The 15,848-nt window shown below is 45.0% G+C and overlaps 2 protein-coding genes across 2 annotated transcripts in view; one reads left to right on the top strand and one right to left on the bottom strand.

The window, feature by feature from the left end:
* bccip (BRCA2 and CDKN1A interacting protein) overlaps positions 1-8,782 on the top strand; it is a 10,451-nt gene extending 1,669 nt beyond the window's left edge. Inside the window, 3 exon segments of the mRNA NM_001140316.1 lie at positions 2,468-2,655; positions 3,772-3,940; positions 8,082-8,782. Of these exon segments, the coding sequence (NP_001133788.1) occupies positions 2,468-2,655; positions 3,772-3,940; positions 8,082-8,252 (528 nt within the window). The 3' untranslated portion in view covers positions 8,253-8,782.
* LOC106591983 (putative pre-mRNA-splicing factor ATP-dependent RNA helicase DHX32) overlaps positions 8,524-15,848 on the bottom strand; it is a 20,331-nt gene continuing 13,006 nt past the window's right edge. The window contains exons 10-13 of the mRNA XM_082978773.1: positions 14,353-14,493; positions 10,574-10,764; positions 9,897-10,087; positions 8,524-9,243 (exon numbers count right to left, since the gene is read on the bottom strand). Of these exons, the coding sequence (XP_082834899.1) occupies positions 9,051-9,243; positions 9,897-10,087; positions 10,574-10,764; positions 14,353-14,493 (716 nt within the window). The 3' untranslated portion in view covers positions 8,524-9,050. The remainder of the gene's footprint in view (positions 9,244-9,896; positions 10,088-10,573; positions 10,765-14,352; positions 14,494-15,848) is intronic.

Raw genomic sequence — 15,848 nt, 5'->3', positions numbered from 1 at the left:
GGGGAGGCGGGTAGCCTAGTGGTTGGAGGCGGGTAGCCTAGTGGTTGGAGGCGGGTAGCCTAGTGGTTGGAGGCGGGTAGCCTAGTGGTTGGAGGCGGGGAGGCTAGTAACCGAAAGGTTGCTAGATCGAATCCCCGAACTGACAAGGTAAAAATCGGTCATTCTGCTCCTGAACAAGGCAGTTAACCCACTGTTCCCCGGTAGGCCGTCATTGTAAATAAGAATTTGTTCTTAACCTCTATGGGCTAGGTGGGACGCAAGCGTCCCACCCGTGGTGCACTCCATCAACAGCAGGTGCATTTCAAGAGCGGCAAATTTGAATCCAAATAAATGTCAAAATTCAAATTTTTCAAACATACAACTATTTTACACCCTTTGAAAGATAAACATCTCCTTAATCTAACCACGTTTTACGATTTCAAAAAGGTTTTACGGCGAAAGCATAAATTTAGAGTATGTTAGGACAGTACATTTACAAGAGTTGTGTGTAATGTTGTGCCAATTCAAAGACAGGCGTCACCAAAACCATAAATCAGCTAAAATCATGCACTAACCTTTTACAATCTCCAACAGATGACACTCCTAGGACATTGTGTTAGACAATGCATGCATTTTTAGTTCTATCAAGTTCATATTTATATCCAAAAACAGCTTTTTACTGTGGCGTTGATGTTCAGGAAATCGTTTCCCTCCAATAACCGGCATTAGAGTCAGCACCACAAATTAAATAATTAAAATTAGAAAACATTGGTAAAATATTATATTGTCATTTAAAGAATTATAGATTTACATCTCTTGAACGCAATCAACTTGCCAGATTTAAAAATAACCTTACTGGGAAATCACACTTTGCAATGATCTGAGCACTGCGCCCAGAAAAATACGCGTTGCGATACAGACTAGCCGCCATGTTGGGGAGATCTAAAATCGAAAATACTATGTAAATAATCCATTACCTTTGATTCTCTTCATCAGATGTCACTTCCAGGTATCACAGGTCCATAACGAATGTAGTTTTGTTCAAAAAAGCTCATCATTTATGTCCAAAAATCTCCGTCTTGTTAGCACATGATCTAAGCCCGCCGGACTTCACTTCATGAACGAGGGGAAAAAATATATTTACGTTCGTTCAAACATGTCAAACGTTGTATAGCATAAATCATTAGGGCCTTTTTTAACCAGAACATGAATAATATTCAAGGTGGACGAATGCATTCTCTTTTATAACGTATTGGAACGAGGGTACCCAACATGAACTCGCGCGCCAGGTGTCTAATGGGCCATCATCGTTCCATGGCTCTTGTTCGGTCAGATCTCCCTCCAGAAGACTCAAAACACTTTGTAAAGGCTGGTGACATCTAGTGGAAGCAATAGGAAGTGCCAAAATATTCCTCAGCCCCTGTGTTTTTCAATGGCATAGGTTTAAAGGTAATACAACACATCAGGTATCCACTTCCTGTCAGAAAATGTCTCAGGGTTTTGCCTGCCAAACCATTCAAACAGTTTTAGAAACTTTAGGGTGTTTTCTATCCATATATAATAAGTATATGCATATTCTAGTTACTGGGTAGGATTAGTAACCAGATTAAATCGGGTACATTTTTTTATCCAGCTGTGCAAATACTGCCCCCTAGCCCCAACAGGTTAACTGACTTGCCTAGTTAAATAAAAAAAATGTTTAAAAAAAATATATAGATAGATAGATGGATAGATCGATGGGAGGGGAGGCGGGTAGCCTAGTGGTTGGAGGGGAGGCGGGTAGCCTAGTGGTTGGAGGGGAGGCGGGTAGCCTAGTGGTTGGAGGGGAGGCGGGTAGCCTAGTGGTTGGAGGGGAGGCGGGTAGCCTAGTGGTTGGAGGGGAGGCGGGTAGCCTAGTGGTTGGAGGGGAGGCGGGTAGCCTAGTGGTTGGAGGGGAGGCGGGTAGCCTAGTGGTTGGAGGGGAGGCGGGTAGCCTAGTGGTTGGAGGGGAGGCGGGTAGCCTAGTGGTTGGAGGGGAGGGGAGGCGGGTAACCTAGTGGTTGGAGGGGAGGGGAGGCGGGTAGCCTAGTGGTTGGAGGGGAGGGGAGGCGGGTAGCCTAGTGGTTGGAGGGGAGGGGAGGCGGGTAGTCTAGTGGTTAGAGTGGAGGGGAGGGGAGGCGGGTAGCCTAGTGGTTAGAGTGGAGGGGAGGCAGGTAACCAAATTTAGTGATTTCATATATATATATATATGAAATCACTAAATTTGACACTTTCTCAACCAATGAGATGTTAAGAGATAAAAGATATTGTCGTTCACTCTTCTCTCTGTTTGAATCTGATATTTTAAAAGGTCGACCTTGAGGAAAGATCTGTTTTCCATAGACTTCAATGTAGTAGCCTACTTCCTCTTCCAGCCTACTGCTCTAGCCTGCATTTTGAACAATCACGGCAGTCTGGTGAATAAGGTCTATGGTGCTATGTTAATAACTGTGTTATGATCCGTTCACAGGGTGTCCAGTGTGTGGAGGAGGTAAAGGATCTGATCCTGGGTCAATGTGAGAAGAGTTGTCCCCATAGTGTGACGGACGATCTGGAGAAGGTCCTCAACGACACCAGTAAGCCTGTAGGACTGCTGCTCAGCGAGAGGTTCATCAACGTGCCCCCACAGATTGCCCTGCCCCTTCACAAACAGCTACAGTGAGTCTCTAACTCTAACCCCCCACATATCATCCTGCCCCTCCAAACAGCAGAGTCCAGTTACCTCCCCTTTCTCTCTGTTATCCCACCTGGGTCATGTTCATTAGGTCACAAAACCAAAGAAAACGTACTGAAACAGGGATGGACTACCTGGAGTTGTCCAATAAGAAACTATATATTTTTTTTGTTTTAGATTTAATAATGTTACAAAATGTTCTGTTGCATACCCTGCACACTGTACTACCAGCAAAACATGCTCTCAGATTACTGGACTGTCAGCAAGACATGCTCTCAGATTACTGGACTGTCAGCAAGACATGCTCTCAGATTACTGGACTGTCAGCAAGACATGCTCTCAGATTACTGGACTGTCAGCAAGACATGCTCTCAGATTACTGGACTGTCAGCAAGACATGCTCTCAGATTACTGGACTGTCAGCAAGACATGCTCTCAGATTACTGGACTGTCAGCAAGACGTGCTCTCAGATTACTGGACTGTCAGCAAGACGTGCTCTCAGATTACTGGACTGTCAGCAAGACGTGCTCTCAGATTACTGCGCTGTCAGCAAGACGTGCTCTCAGATTACTGCGCTGTCAGCAAGACGTGCTCTCAGATTACTGCGCTGTCAGCAAGACGTGCTCTCAGATTACTGCGCTGTCAGCAAGACGTGCTCTCAGATTACTGCACTGTCAGCAAGACGTGCTCTCAGATTACTGCGCTGTCAGCAAGACGTGCTCTCAGATTACTGCACTGTCAGCAAGACGTGCTCTCAGATTACTGGACTGTCAGCAAGACGTGCTCTCAGATTACTGGACTGCCGCTCAGGCGATGTACCATTGTGTTCACTGTCAATAACCTGCTAAGCATTATGGGTGTGCTACTGTAGATGAACCCTTCTAATCATGGTGATTTAATATGGACCTGCAATTATGTAACTGCTTGTCTCAGATATGGGTCACTTTGCACCGGATAAACAAATGCTAAAAATCATTGACATATTTATTTTTGTTTGTACAAAAGTAATTCCATGTATGTATTATTGTCTATGGAAAGAAGACAAACTGTGTGTCAGTACACTACCATAAAAACATGACCACATCATTGAATGTTCCAGGGAGGAGATGGCAGAAGCCCAGAGCAGCAACAAGCCCAGTGGGAAGTGTCATTACTGTCTGATGATCAGCAAGACCTATAAGGATCCCTCCAAGACCATCCCTGCCAGAGGAGCGCCGCCTAAAGACGAGCTCACGTTCCTCAACGCAGAGGAGGAGTTCTTCTATGAGGTACGTTTCTAACTTTTTTAAATTTATTTTTTATTTAACTAGGCAAGTCAGTTAAGATCAAATTCTTATTTACAATGACGACCTAGAAACAGTGGGGTTAACTGCCTTGTTCAGGGGCAGAACAACATATTTTTACCTTGTCAGCTCAGGGATTCGATCCAGCAACCTTTCAGGTTACTGACCAACCCCTCTATCCACTAGGTTACCTGCCACCCCTCCACTCTAACCACTAGGCTACCTGCCGCCCCTCCACTCTAACCACTAGGCTACCTGCCGCCCCTCCACTCTAACCACTAGGCTACCTGCCGCCCCTCCACTCTAACCACTAGGCTACCCGCCTCCCCTCCACTCTAACCACTAGGCTACCTGCCGCCCCTCCACTCTAACCACTAGGCTACCTGCCGCCCCTCCACTCTAACCACTAGGCTACCTGCCTCCCCTCCACACTAACCACTAGGCTACCCGCCGCCCCTCCACTCTAACCACTAGGCTACCTGCCGCCCCTCCACTCTAACCACTAGGCTACCTGCCTCCCCTCCACTCTAACCACTAGGCTACCTGCCGCCCCTCCACTCTAACCACTAGGCTACCCGCCGCCCCTCCACTCTAACCACTAGGCTACCTGCCTCCCCTCTACTCTAACCACTAGGCTACCTGCCTCCCCTCCACTCTGTCGTGACGTTGTATTAGTTAATGTGACGACTGTTGCTCATCGAATGATTAACGGTTTATAATTGCGTGATTAAATGAATTAAGCAATGAATCAAGCAATTATTAACTCATCAACCTGGGGCACCATGGGAACAGTATTTTGATTGAGTTTCTATTTCCCAAATTAACTCAAAGGATATCAGAATATCGATTTTACAACAGTCGCTAAATTAATCAATTTCCTCTACAGTCTCATTCTGAACGTCGCATAATCCGGGAATCTGCACGGACCCGGGCTTCACCAATGAGTTTACCACACCAATCTTAGTTGATTATTTATTTACTAGCAAGCTAAAATGATGATAAAAATACACATACACAAAACACAGTCTAGCTATTGATTAGGACTTAGTATAACGGGCCAACACACTATGGCGCATGTTACCCAAAATGGGGATTTAAAAGAGAGAGAAACCAAGAAAGTACACGAGAGAAATATACATTTGGGTTCATTTGTCAGCCATGCTTATTTAAACCTAGCCTTGCCCCGAACTGCTGCTCTTATGGGTCAGAATATAATGATGTAATTACGTGTTGGAGGTCTCAGGTGGGAAGCTCCGCGTGTGTCGTTTAGGCTTCTCAATGACGCACTTCTCCGGCGCAACTCTCTGGTTGTCCTCACGATGTCAGTGTCCTTCTTGGCTAAGTGGTCTGATCCCTCGCCCTTGATCTGAAAGGGGTCTTCTGAGGACAGACAGCTCTGTAGCTCAGAGCTCACAGCTTCGGACTCGAACGGTGTAGATACCACGATTCAATGGAGAGTGGAGGCTGGGTGGTTCGGCTTGAATTCACCCGCTTAGACACAGCTACTCGTCCGTAGCTCGTGTAGAAAAAGATTTCTTTGTCTTCAACCTTGTGTTTCGTTTTGGGGTTCGTTGACTTTGTTAGACCTTCGCTGCAGCTTGGGGTCAATTAGTCTCATATGTTAATTCTTCACTCTCCTGTCTTATACCATAGGGTCAGAAGTGGGCGTAACCGCCTTTAGGGCACTTCTCTGGGCGGACCAAGTTAAGGGGCAAGGCCTAGATTTGACTAAAATCCTATTTTAGACACTACCTTCACATCTCATCTTTACCAAAACATTCTCTTGATTTGGATATTTTCCACACAACGTACAATGTATAAACATCAGGCATATACTGGGAAAACTCTTAAAGGTACAATGTTTTCATAATAACGTCATCTCTTAACCTTTAATAACAATTCAAAAGTTACATACATTTTCATATTCCACCTCTCGTCATGACCACCGTTGTGGCTGACGGAAACCATTGTTCCAAAGTCCCTTTATTGCATGTTTTAATGTTCTGAGGCCAGTTCTCCATAGTGAGAGGACAAAGGAATTTCTCAGTGGCCTAAGGTTTATTATGGGCGTGAGGTGTCATAAAACCCCCCACATCTTCAGACCCCTAGATCTCTCCTCCTCTGTTGGGGGTTTGGGAGATAATCTGTAGGGTGGTGGTCTCCTGTACCCTGACCTGATCAGGACAGTCATGACAACTCTAACCACTAGGCTACCCGCCTCCCCTCCACTCTAACCACTAGGCTACCCGCCTCCCCTCCACTCTAACCACTAGGCTACCCGCCGCCCCTCCACTCTAACCACTAGGCTACCCGCCGCCCCTCCACTCTAACCACTAGGCTACCCGCCGCCCCTCCACTCTAACCACTAGGCTACCCGCCGCCCCTCCACTCTAACCACTAGGCTACCGCCGCCCCTCCACTCTAACCACTGGGCTACCCGCCGCCCCTCCACTCTAACCACTGGGCTACCCGCCGCCCCTCCACTCTAACCACTGGGCTACCCGCCGCCCCTCCACTCTAACCACTGGGCTACCCGCCGCCCCTCCACTCTAACCACTGGGCTACCCGCCGCCCCTCCACTCTAACCACTGGGCTACCCGCCGCCCCTCCACTCTAACCACTGGGCTACCCGCCGCCCCTCCACTCTAACCACTGGGCTACCCGCCGCCCCTCCACTCTAACCACTGGGCTACCTGCCGCCCCTACTTTAAGTATAATAATATATGCCATTTAGGTGTGCTGTTGGATTGTTTAAGGTACTTTTTGAAGTGGTAGGGTTTTAGATGGTTTTTTTTTTCGGAAGATGTGCAGGGACTCCGCTGTCCTGCCACCCTGCTGTCCTGGCACCCCAATGGTGGAACAGGCTTCCCCCCCTAAAGCTAGGACAGCGGAGTCCCTGCACTCAGAGAAGAGCTTGGACTGAGCTGAGTGAGAGCTGCCCTCCCGTACGGCCAAGAGACCAGAGGTGGCAGAACGGAGTACTCAGGTTGGGGTGTAGGGTTTGAGCAGAGCCTGAAGGAAGGGAGGGCCAGTTTCTCTTGCTGCTCCGCAGGCCAGCACCATGGTCTTGTAGTGGATGGGAGCTTCGACTGTACGCTAGTGGAGTGTGTGTCTGTGTGGAGGAGCAGGGTGACATGGGAGAACGTGGGAAGGTTGAAAACCAGGTGGGTTACAGCGTTCTGGATAAGATGCAGGGGTTTGACACAAGCAGGGAGCCCAGTCGACAGAGAGTTTCACTAGTCCAGGAGGGAGAGGACAAGGTATTTTGTTTCCACCCCACCAGCTTCCTACTGGTACTAGTCTTGGTGCCGCGGACGCTCCTTCACCTCCTCTACTTGGATCTTACAATCAGCTATTCAAGCAAAAGCTGGAACGTTCTCGTTTTCCCATCTTCCACAGCGGAGCACCACGAGACCTGGATATATCACTGTCAGGGTTGGGAGTCAATTCCATTTCAATTCAAATCAAAGTTTGTCACGTGTGCCGAATACAACAGGTGTAGACCTTACAGTAAAATGTTTACTTACAGGCTCTAACCAATAGTGCAAAAAAGGTATTAGGTGAACAATGGGTAAGTAAAGAAATTAAAAGACAGGCTATAAAAGTAGCGAGGCTTCATACAGACACCGGTTAGTCAGGCTGATTGAGGTAGTATGTAGATATGGTTAAAGTGACTATGCATATATGATGAACAGAGAGTAGCAGTAGCGTAAAAGAGGGGTTGGCGGGTGGTGGGACACAATGCAGATAGCCCGGTTAGCCAATGTGCGGGAGCCCTGGTTGGTCGGCCCAATTGAGGTAGTATGTACATGAATATGCATATAAGATAAACAGAGAGTAGCAGCAGTGTAAAAGAGGGGTGGGGGGGGCACACAATGCAAATAGTCCGGGTAACCATTTGATTACCTGTTCAGGAGTCTTATGGCTTCAGAAATTAAAGCCAATTATCAAATGTCCCAAATGAAGAGAATTGGCGCATTTCAACCCCCAACCCTGGTCACTATTCATAACTTCCTCTATTTATACTCGTTTTGAAGACTACTCAAGCTACACTTGGAGAGTTAAATGGCCCGTTTTTACTTGTCCCTTTCACTGCCTTAACCATTTGTCCATGTCTCCACTACAGCAAGCCACCATGAAGTTCCACTACTCAGTGCAGGAGGAGACGGACAGTGTTCTGAGTGGGCGGTGGTCCTTCGACGACGTCCCCATGAAGCCGCAGCGAACCGTGATGCTCATCCCAGCAGACAGGATGTCAGCCATCATGGACAAGCTCAAAGAATACCTGACCGTGTGACCAACCGTACTACGACACACACAGAATAAACTCTGGTAAACCACAGGACTGATGTCTTTTAAACAGCCCCTCGGGATCATTTTTTTTTTGCAAATGTAAAATTCAATACAAAACATCGAAAGGAAGGGACCACTGGAATAATTTTTGTTAAGCGGAGAATAATGTCAAGTCAATGTCATTGTTGTAACGGTTCCCTTTAGCCCAGCGGTTTTTATCTAGCTGTTTTTAGAGAAATGTATCTTTTGACAAAATAAGTCACGTTAGACATTGGTCATAGTTCAAAGCACTGTATTTACAGATTCATGTAAACATAGTGATGTTTTAACATTAACATTTCAGTGCAAACAATTTCTTGCAAAATGAAGTTGTGCATTTTTCTGTAAAGGAATATCAGATGTTTTGAGTTAAAACTGACTTGACTCTCTGGATTCATTTATATTCTATTAGAATATAGGCTAATTACGTACTGTAATATCAAATTACCAAGGCAGTTACCACCTGACTGAATTAAAGAAATGAAGAATACTGTACAGCAAGTCAGTCATTTGGCAGTTGATCTAACCCAGGGGTTTTATCACACCTCTCCTTGGTGACCCCTCCCTCCAGCCGATCCATATATTAGAACTATTCCACAGCTCACACACCTGATTCGGCTAATCAGTAAGTAAATCGGGTGACATAATTTAGAGCTACAACAACATTGTGAAAAGTCTGGGGGTCCCCCTGAGAAGCGGTTTGAAAACCACTGTTCTAATTAGCTGTGAAGGTCAGCGCAGCACTAAAACTCTCCACCAGAGGTCACTGTAGCACACATCTGTCATAAGACTGAGCCACTGTACTGCAGTCCTTATCCGCTTTACTGTTGATTGTCAGGGTCTGTTTCTTGTCTTTACGGCCAGATCTGTCCCGGTCCAGGATGTGCTGTAGTAGGTCTTTACTTTCACTAGGAGGCAGGTTGTAATAGAAATACTGTGGGGCCGTCTGGATGAACCTACAGAGAGAATACAATGCTAATATTATAGAGATACGGTGGGGTCGTCTGGATGAACCTACAGAGAGAATACAACGCTAATATTATAGAGATACGGTGGGGTCGTCTGGATGAACCTACAGAGAGAATACAACGCTAATATTATAGAGATACGGTGGGGTCGTCTGGATGAACCTACAGAGAGAATACAACGCTAATATTATAGAGATACGGTGGGGTCGTCTGGATGAACCTACAGAGAGAATACAACGCTAATATTATAGAGATACGGTGGGGTCGTCTGGATGAACCTACAGAGAGAATACAACACAACACTGACTGAACCATTGGGTGAGAAGGTTAGAGGGGAGGGGCCTCGGGGGTCATTGGGTGAGAAGGTTAGATGGGAGGGGCCTCAGGGGTCATTGGATGAGAAGGTTAGAGGGGAGGGGCCTCGGGGGTCATTGGATGAGAAGGTTAGAGGGGAGGGGCCTCGGGTCATTGGATGAGAAGGTTAGAAGGGAGGGGCCTCGGGGGTCATTGGATGAGAAGGTTAGAGGGGAGGGGCCTCTGACCTCATCCAATGCATTTTGAAAAAGAGGACATAAGAACGGACATGAGGAGTCAAAGGAAAATGCATTGAGAAAGAGCCTTGGTTTGGCCCATTGACTTACACTGCAGGGGAGATTTCAGAGACTATCCGGATACAGTTGTTTTCCGAGAGAGAATACTCATGGAACAGCACCCACTCTGGCAAACCCAATTGATGTGCTTTGGCCCCATAGCTGGAGGCAGGGTGGACCTGAGCCATGTGCCTGTTGGTCAACATGAAGTAGTTTCCTGAACCATCCACATCACAGGCAATCTAAAACAGGGATAAAGGAAGTTCATATTTGCCATTAAGCAAATTACTTCATGGAAAGTGACAGGACAGTGACTTCCATACAGGACACTGACTTCCATACAGGACACTGACTTCCATACAGGACACTGACTTCCATATACAGGACACTGACTTCCATATACAGGCCACTGACTTCCATACAGGACGGTGAGTTACAGGACAGTGAGTTCATTCAGATGTTTAATGTGTATGTGAGCCGTTCGGGAATTGAACCTCGGTGTTGCTAATGTAGCAGATTAGGATCTGCCAATTGCGCGGCCGAAAAAGCTAGCTTTCAATGGCGTGACCCGCTTCAGGAGGGCGGTCACGTATGCGATCCCTTCGGGAATTGAACCTCGGTATTGCTAACCTCGGGTTTGGAAGTGGAACCGGGAGGAAACGGAACACGCTTAAGCGAGCAGTGGGACGTCCTCTACACTAGCACAACAGTCTCCATTGTCCACCGACCTGCATAAAGAACCCTGCCAGCAGAGCTCTCTTGATGTTGAGTGTGTTGGTCTTGGTTCCGAAGGACGTCTCTGAGATGGGCAGCTCTATTCTCTTCAGGATGTCAGTCAACTCTGACCTGATGGCGTCTGCTGTCTGAAGGGCACGGTGGTTTAGATGGTAGTCCTGACACCACTTCTCTACGCTGAAGTCTGAGGGAATATTAGAATGACAGGAAGAAACATTCAGCTAGAAGTGAGGAGAAGAGAATAGAATAAAGTAGAATAGAATTAAATGTATACATACATATACAGTTAAAGTCTGAAGTTTACATACACCTTAGCCAAATACATTTAAACTCAGTTTTTCACAATTTAATCCTAGTAAAAATTCCCTGTTTTAGGTCAGTTAGGATCACCACTTTATTTTAAGAACGTGAAATGTCAGAATAATACTAGAGAGAATGATTTATTTCAAGTTTTATTTCTTTCATCACATTCCCAGTTGGTCAGAAGTTTACATACACTCAATTAGTATTTGGTAGCATTGCCTTTAATTGTTTAACTTAAGTCAAATGTTTCAGGTAGCCTTCCACAACCTTCCCACAATAAGTTGGGTGAAATTTGTCCCATTCCTCCTGACAGAGCTGGTGTTAACTGAGTCAGGTTCGTAGGCCGCCTTGCTCGCACACACTTTTTCAGTTCTGCCCACACATTTTCTATAGGATTGAGGTCAGGGCTTTGTGATGGCCACTCCAATACCTTGACAGTGTTGTCCTTAATCCATTTTGCCACAACTTTGGAAGTATGCTTGGGGTCATTGTCCATTTGGAAGACCCATTTGCGACCAAGCTTTAACTTCCTGACTGATGTCTTGAGATGTTGCTTCAATATATCCACAAAATTTCCCTTTCTCATGATGCCATCTATTTTGTGAAGTGCACCAGTCCCTCCTGCATCAAAGCACGCCCACAACATGATGCTGCCACCCCCGTGCTTCACGGTTGGGATGGTCTTCTTCAGCTTGCAAGCCTCCCCCTTTTTCTTCCAAACATAACAATGGTCATTATGGCCAAACAGTTCCATTTTTGTTTCATCAGACCAGAGGACATTTCTCCAAAAAGTACGATCTTTGTCCCCATGTGCAGTTGCAAACCGTAGTCTGGCTTTTTTATGGCGGTTTTGGAGCAGTGGCTTCTTCTTTGCTGAGCGGCCTTTCAGGTTATGTCAATATTGGACTCGTTTTACTGTGGATATAGATACTTTTGTACCTGTTTCCTCCAGCATCTTCACAAGGTCCTTTGCTGTTGTTTTGGGATTGATTTGCATTTTTCAAACCGAAGTACGTTCATCTCTAGGAGACAGAACGCTTCTCCTTCCTGAGCGGTATGGCGGCTGAGTGGTCCCATGGTGTTTATACTTGCATACTATTGTTTGTACAGATGAACATGGTACCTTCAGGCATTTGGAAATTGCTCCCAAGGATGAACCAGACTTGTGGAGATCTACAATTTTTTTTCTGAGTTATTGGCTGATTTCTTTTGATTTTCCCATGATGTAAAGCAAATAGGCACTGAGTTTGAAGGTAGGCCTTGAAATACATCCACAGGTACACCTCCAATTCACTCAAATGATGTCAATTAGCCCATCAGAAGTTTCTAAAGCCATGACATAATTTTCTGGAATTTTCCAAGCAGTTTAAAGGCACAGTCAACTTTGTGTATGTAAACTTCTGACCCACTGGAATTGTGATACAGTGAATTATAAGTGAAATAATCTGTCTGTAAACAAGTGTTGGAAAAATGACTTGTGTCATGCACAAAGTAGATGTCCTAACCGACTTGCCAAAACTATAGTTTGTTAACAAGAAATTTGTGGAGTGGTTGAAAAACGAGTTTTAATGACTCCAACCTAAGTGTATGTAAACTTCCGACTTCAACTGTAGAGGCATACAGCGCATTCGGAAAGTATTCAGACCCCTTGACCTTTTCCACATTTTGTTACTTTACAGCCTTATTCTATTTTTTTTTACCTCATCAATCTACACACAATACCCCATAATGAAAAAGCAAGAACAGGTTTTTAGAAAAAACTGAAATATCACATTTATATAAGTATTCAGACCCTTTACTCAGTACTTTGTTGAAGCACCTTTGGCAGTGATTACAGCCTCGAGTCTTCTTGGGTATGACACTACAAGCTTGGGACACCTGTATTTAAGGAGTTTCTCCCATTCTTCTCTGCAGATCCTCTCAAGCTCTGTCAGGTTGGATGGGGAGAGTCGCTGCACAGCTATTTTCAGGTCTCTCCAGAGATGTTAGATCAGGTTCAAGTCTGGGCTCTAGCTGGGCCACTCAAGGACATTCAGAGACTTGTCCCGAAGTCACTCTTGCGTTGACTTGGATGTGTGCTTAGGGTCATATTCCTGTTGGACGTTGAACCTGAGGTCCTGAGTGCTCTGGAGCAGGTTTTCATCAAGGATCTCTGTACTTTGCTCCGTTCATCTTTGCCTCGATCCTGACTAGTCTCCCAGTCCCTGCTGCTGAAAAACATTCCCACAGCAGGATGCTGCCACCACCATGCTTCACCGTAGGGATGGTGCCAGGTTTCCTCCAGACGTGACGCTTGGCATTCAGGGCAAAGAGTTCAATCTTGGTTTCATCAGACCAGATAATCTTGTTTCTCATGGTCTGAGAGTCTTTAGGTGCCTTTTGGCAAACTCCAAGCGGGCTGTCATGTGCCTTTTACTGAGGAGTTGCTTCCGTCTGGCCACTCTACCATAAAGACCTGATTAGTGGAGTGCTGCAGAGATGGTTGTCCTTCTGGAAGGTTCTCCCATCTCCACAGAGGAACTCTGGAGCTCTGTCAGAGTGAGCAAGGCCCTTCTCCCTCGATTGCTCAGTTTGGCCAGGCGGCCAGCTCTAGGAAGAGTCTTGGTGGTTCCAAACTTCTTCCATTTAAGAATGATGGAGGCCACTGTGTTTTGGGGACTTTCAATGCTGCAGAAATGTTTTGGTACCCTTCCCCAGATCTGTACCTCGACACAATCATGTCTCGAAGCTCTACGGACAATTCCTTCGAACTCATGGCTTGGTTTTTGCTGTGACATGCACTGTCAACTGTGGAACCGTATATGTACACAGGTATGTTCCTTTCCAAATCATGTCCAATCAATTGAATTTACCACAGGTGGACTCCAAGTTGTAGAAACATCTTAAGGATGATCAATGGAAACAGGATGCACCTGAGCTCATTTCGAGTCTCATAGCAAAGGGTCTAAATACTTACAGAAATAAGGTATTTCTGTTTTTATTTTTAATACATTTGCAAAAATCTCTAAAAACCTGTTTTCAATTTGTCATTATGGGGTGTTGTGTGTAGATTGATGAGGGGGGAAAAAACGAATACATTTTAGAGTAAGGTTGTAACTTAACAAAACGTGGAAAAAGTCAAGGGGTCTGAATACTTTCACAATGTGATGCTTTTTTGAGCTCAATGGATGTGACTGACTGTCTTTCTCCTTCTACATTTACATTTTAGTCATTTTAGCAGACGCTCTTATCCAGAGCGACTTACAGTAGTGAATGCATACATTTCATACATTTTTTTCTCCATACTGGTCCCCCGTGGGAATCAAACCCAGAACCCTGGCGTTGCAAACACCATGCTCTACCAACTGAGCCACACAGGACCTTCTCTGGCTGTATTTGAAGTAACTAACTTACATGTCTCTCTCTGGCTGTATTTGAAGTAACTAACATACATGTCTCTCTCTGGCTGTATTTGAAGTAACTAACATACATGTCTCTCTCTGGCTGTATTTGAAGGCGTTGTAGATGTTGATGAGGGTGAAGTGGTCTCCCTCAGGGTGCCGGAACTTTCTGTGACACTGTTGTACCTCTTGGGCCCTGCCAACAGGTGGCTCCAGGAAGCAGCTTGGCGCTAACGCAAAACAGACAGAATCAATAGGGTGGTTAGCATTGGTGCTAACGCAGACAGACAGAATCAATAGGGTGGTTAGCATTGGTGCTAACGCAGACAGACAGAATCAATAGGGTGGTTAGCATTGGTGCTAACGCAGACAGAGAATCAATAGGGAGTATAGCATTGGTGCTAATGCAGACAGAGAATCAACAGAGGTTAGCATTGACGCTAACGCAGACAGACAGAGAATCAATAGGGAGGTTAGCATTGGTGCTAAAACAGACATATCAACAGGGTTAGCATTGTTTGACCAAGCTACTCTCCCCGTATAGGTACCTTGTGGCTCATTGTCTGAGTGGGAGAAATAGCAGCCGTCTAGGCTTCAACTGCAAATGCTCAGAGACTAAACTATGTCCATATGGCAGATCAAACAGTCTGGGAGATTATACATTCAAAGGTCAGAGTCTAGACTATGTCCACATGGCAGATTATACTGTCAGGCAGATTATATATCCAAAAGTCAGAGACTAGACTATGTCCATATAGTAGATCATACTGTCTGGCAGATTATACATTCAAAAGGTCAGAGATGCCGATGTAGTTGTCCATAATGGTTAAGACTGCTTATGATGGATATTCTAATATCTTCAGTAGCGGTTATAAAGGCTTTATGGATGTTAATATAAGTGTGAGAGTTTAACCCTATTACAAGACATGGAGGGTGTTCTGCACCAACATGGTTTAAATCCATTTTAGATTAGACCTAATCTAGATTTTGTAAATCTACGTTCATAGTTCATCAAAGATGTGTTGCACCACTTAATTTTAAGACTGGATTAGTTAATCTAAAGGTTAAAGCACTAAACTATGATCAGTGATACGTGTCCTAATGGATTCACCATAGCAATATGTTGTAATTCTATGGGAACAAACCAGAACTGGTCATTGCTAGCTAGCCAGCAAAGTGACTTTTCACTTCAGGTTTAGGATGAAATTAATTGCACTTTTCTGTCAAATGACTTTAATGAACATGATAAACCACAGGAGATAAAATGGTTAATCAGAAAGAAAATAAAGGACATACAAATGACTTTTAGATTTAATCCCAAAACTGAATTTAAATTTGTTTTTAAAACAATGGAGCAACAACATTAAATTTGATCTTGGTTTGATTTCTAAATTAAATTCAGTGTAGAAGAAGTATTAGATTGAACTATGATTATTGAAAACAAGGTTTAAAGTTCAGTGCAACAACATGACTAGATAAACCTTGATTAAACCCAGTTTAAGAGTTAATTCATGTTGGTGCAATCCACCCTGAGTGAATCAAATAGAATCAAACTAAAATGGGCCAAAGGTCATAAGAGTGTAAA

Source organism: Salmo salar, chromosome 01 (genome assembly GCF_965601325.2).
Source record: "Salmo salar chromosome 01, fSalSal1, whole genome shotgun sequence".
Taxonomy (NCBI): Eukaryota; Metazoa; Chordata; class Actinopteri; order Salmoniformes; family Salmonidae; genus Salmo; species Salmo salar.
This window is presented reverse-complemented; position numbering and strand designations above follow the sequence as displayed.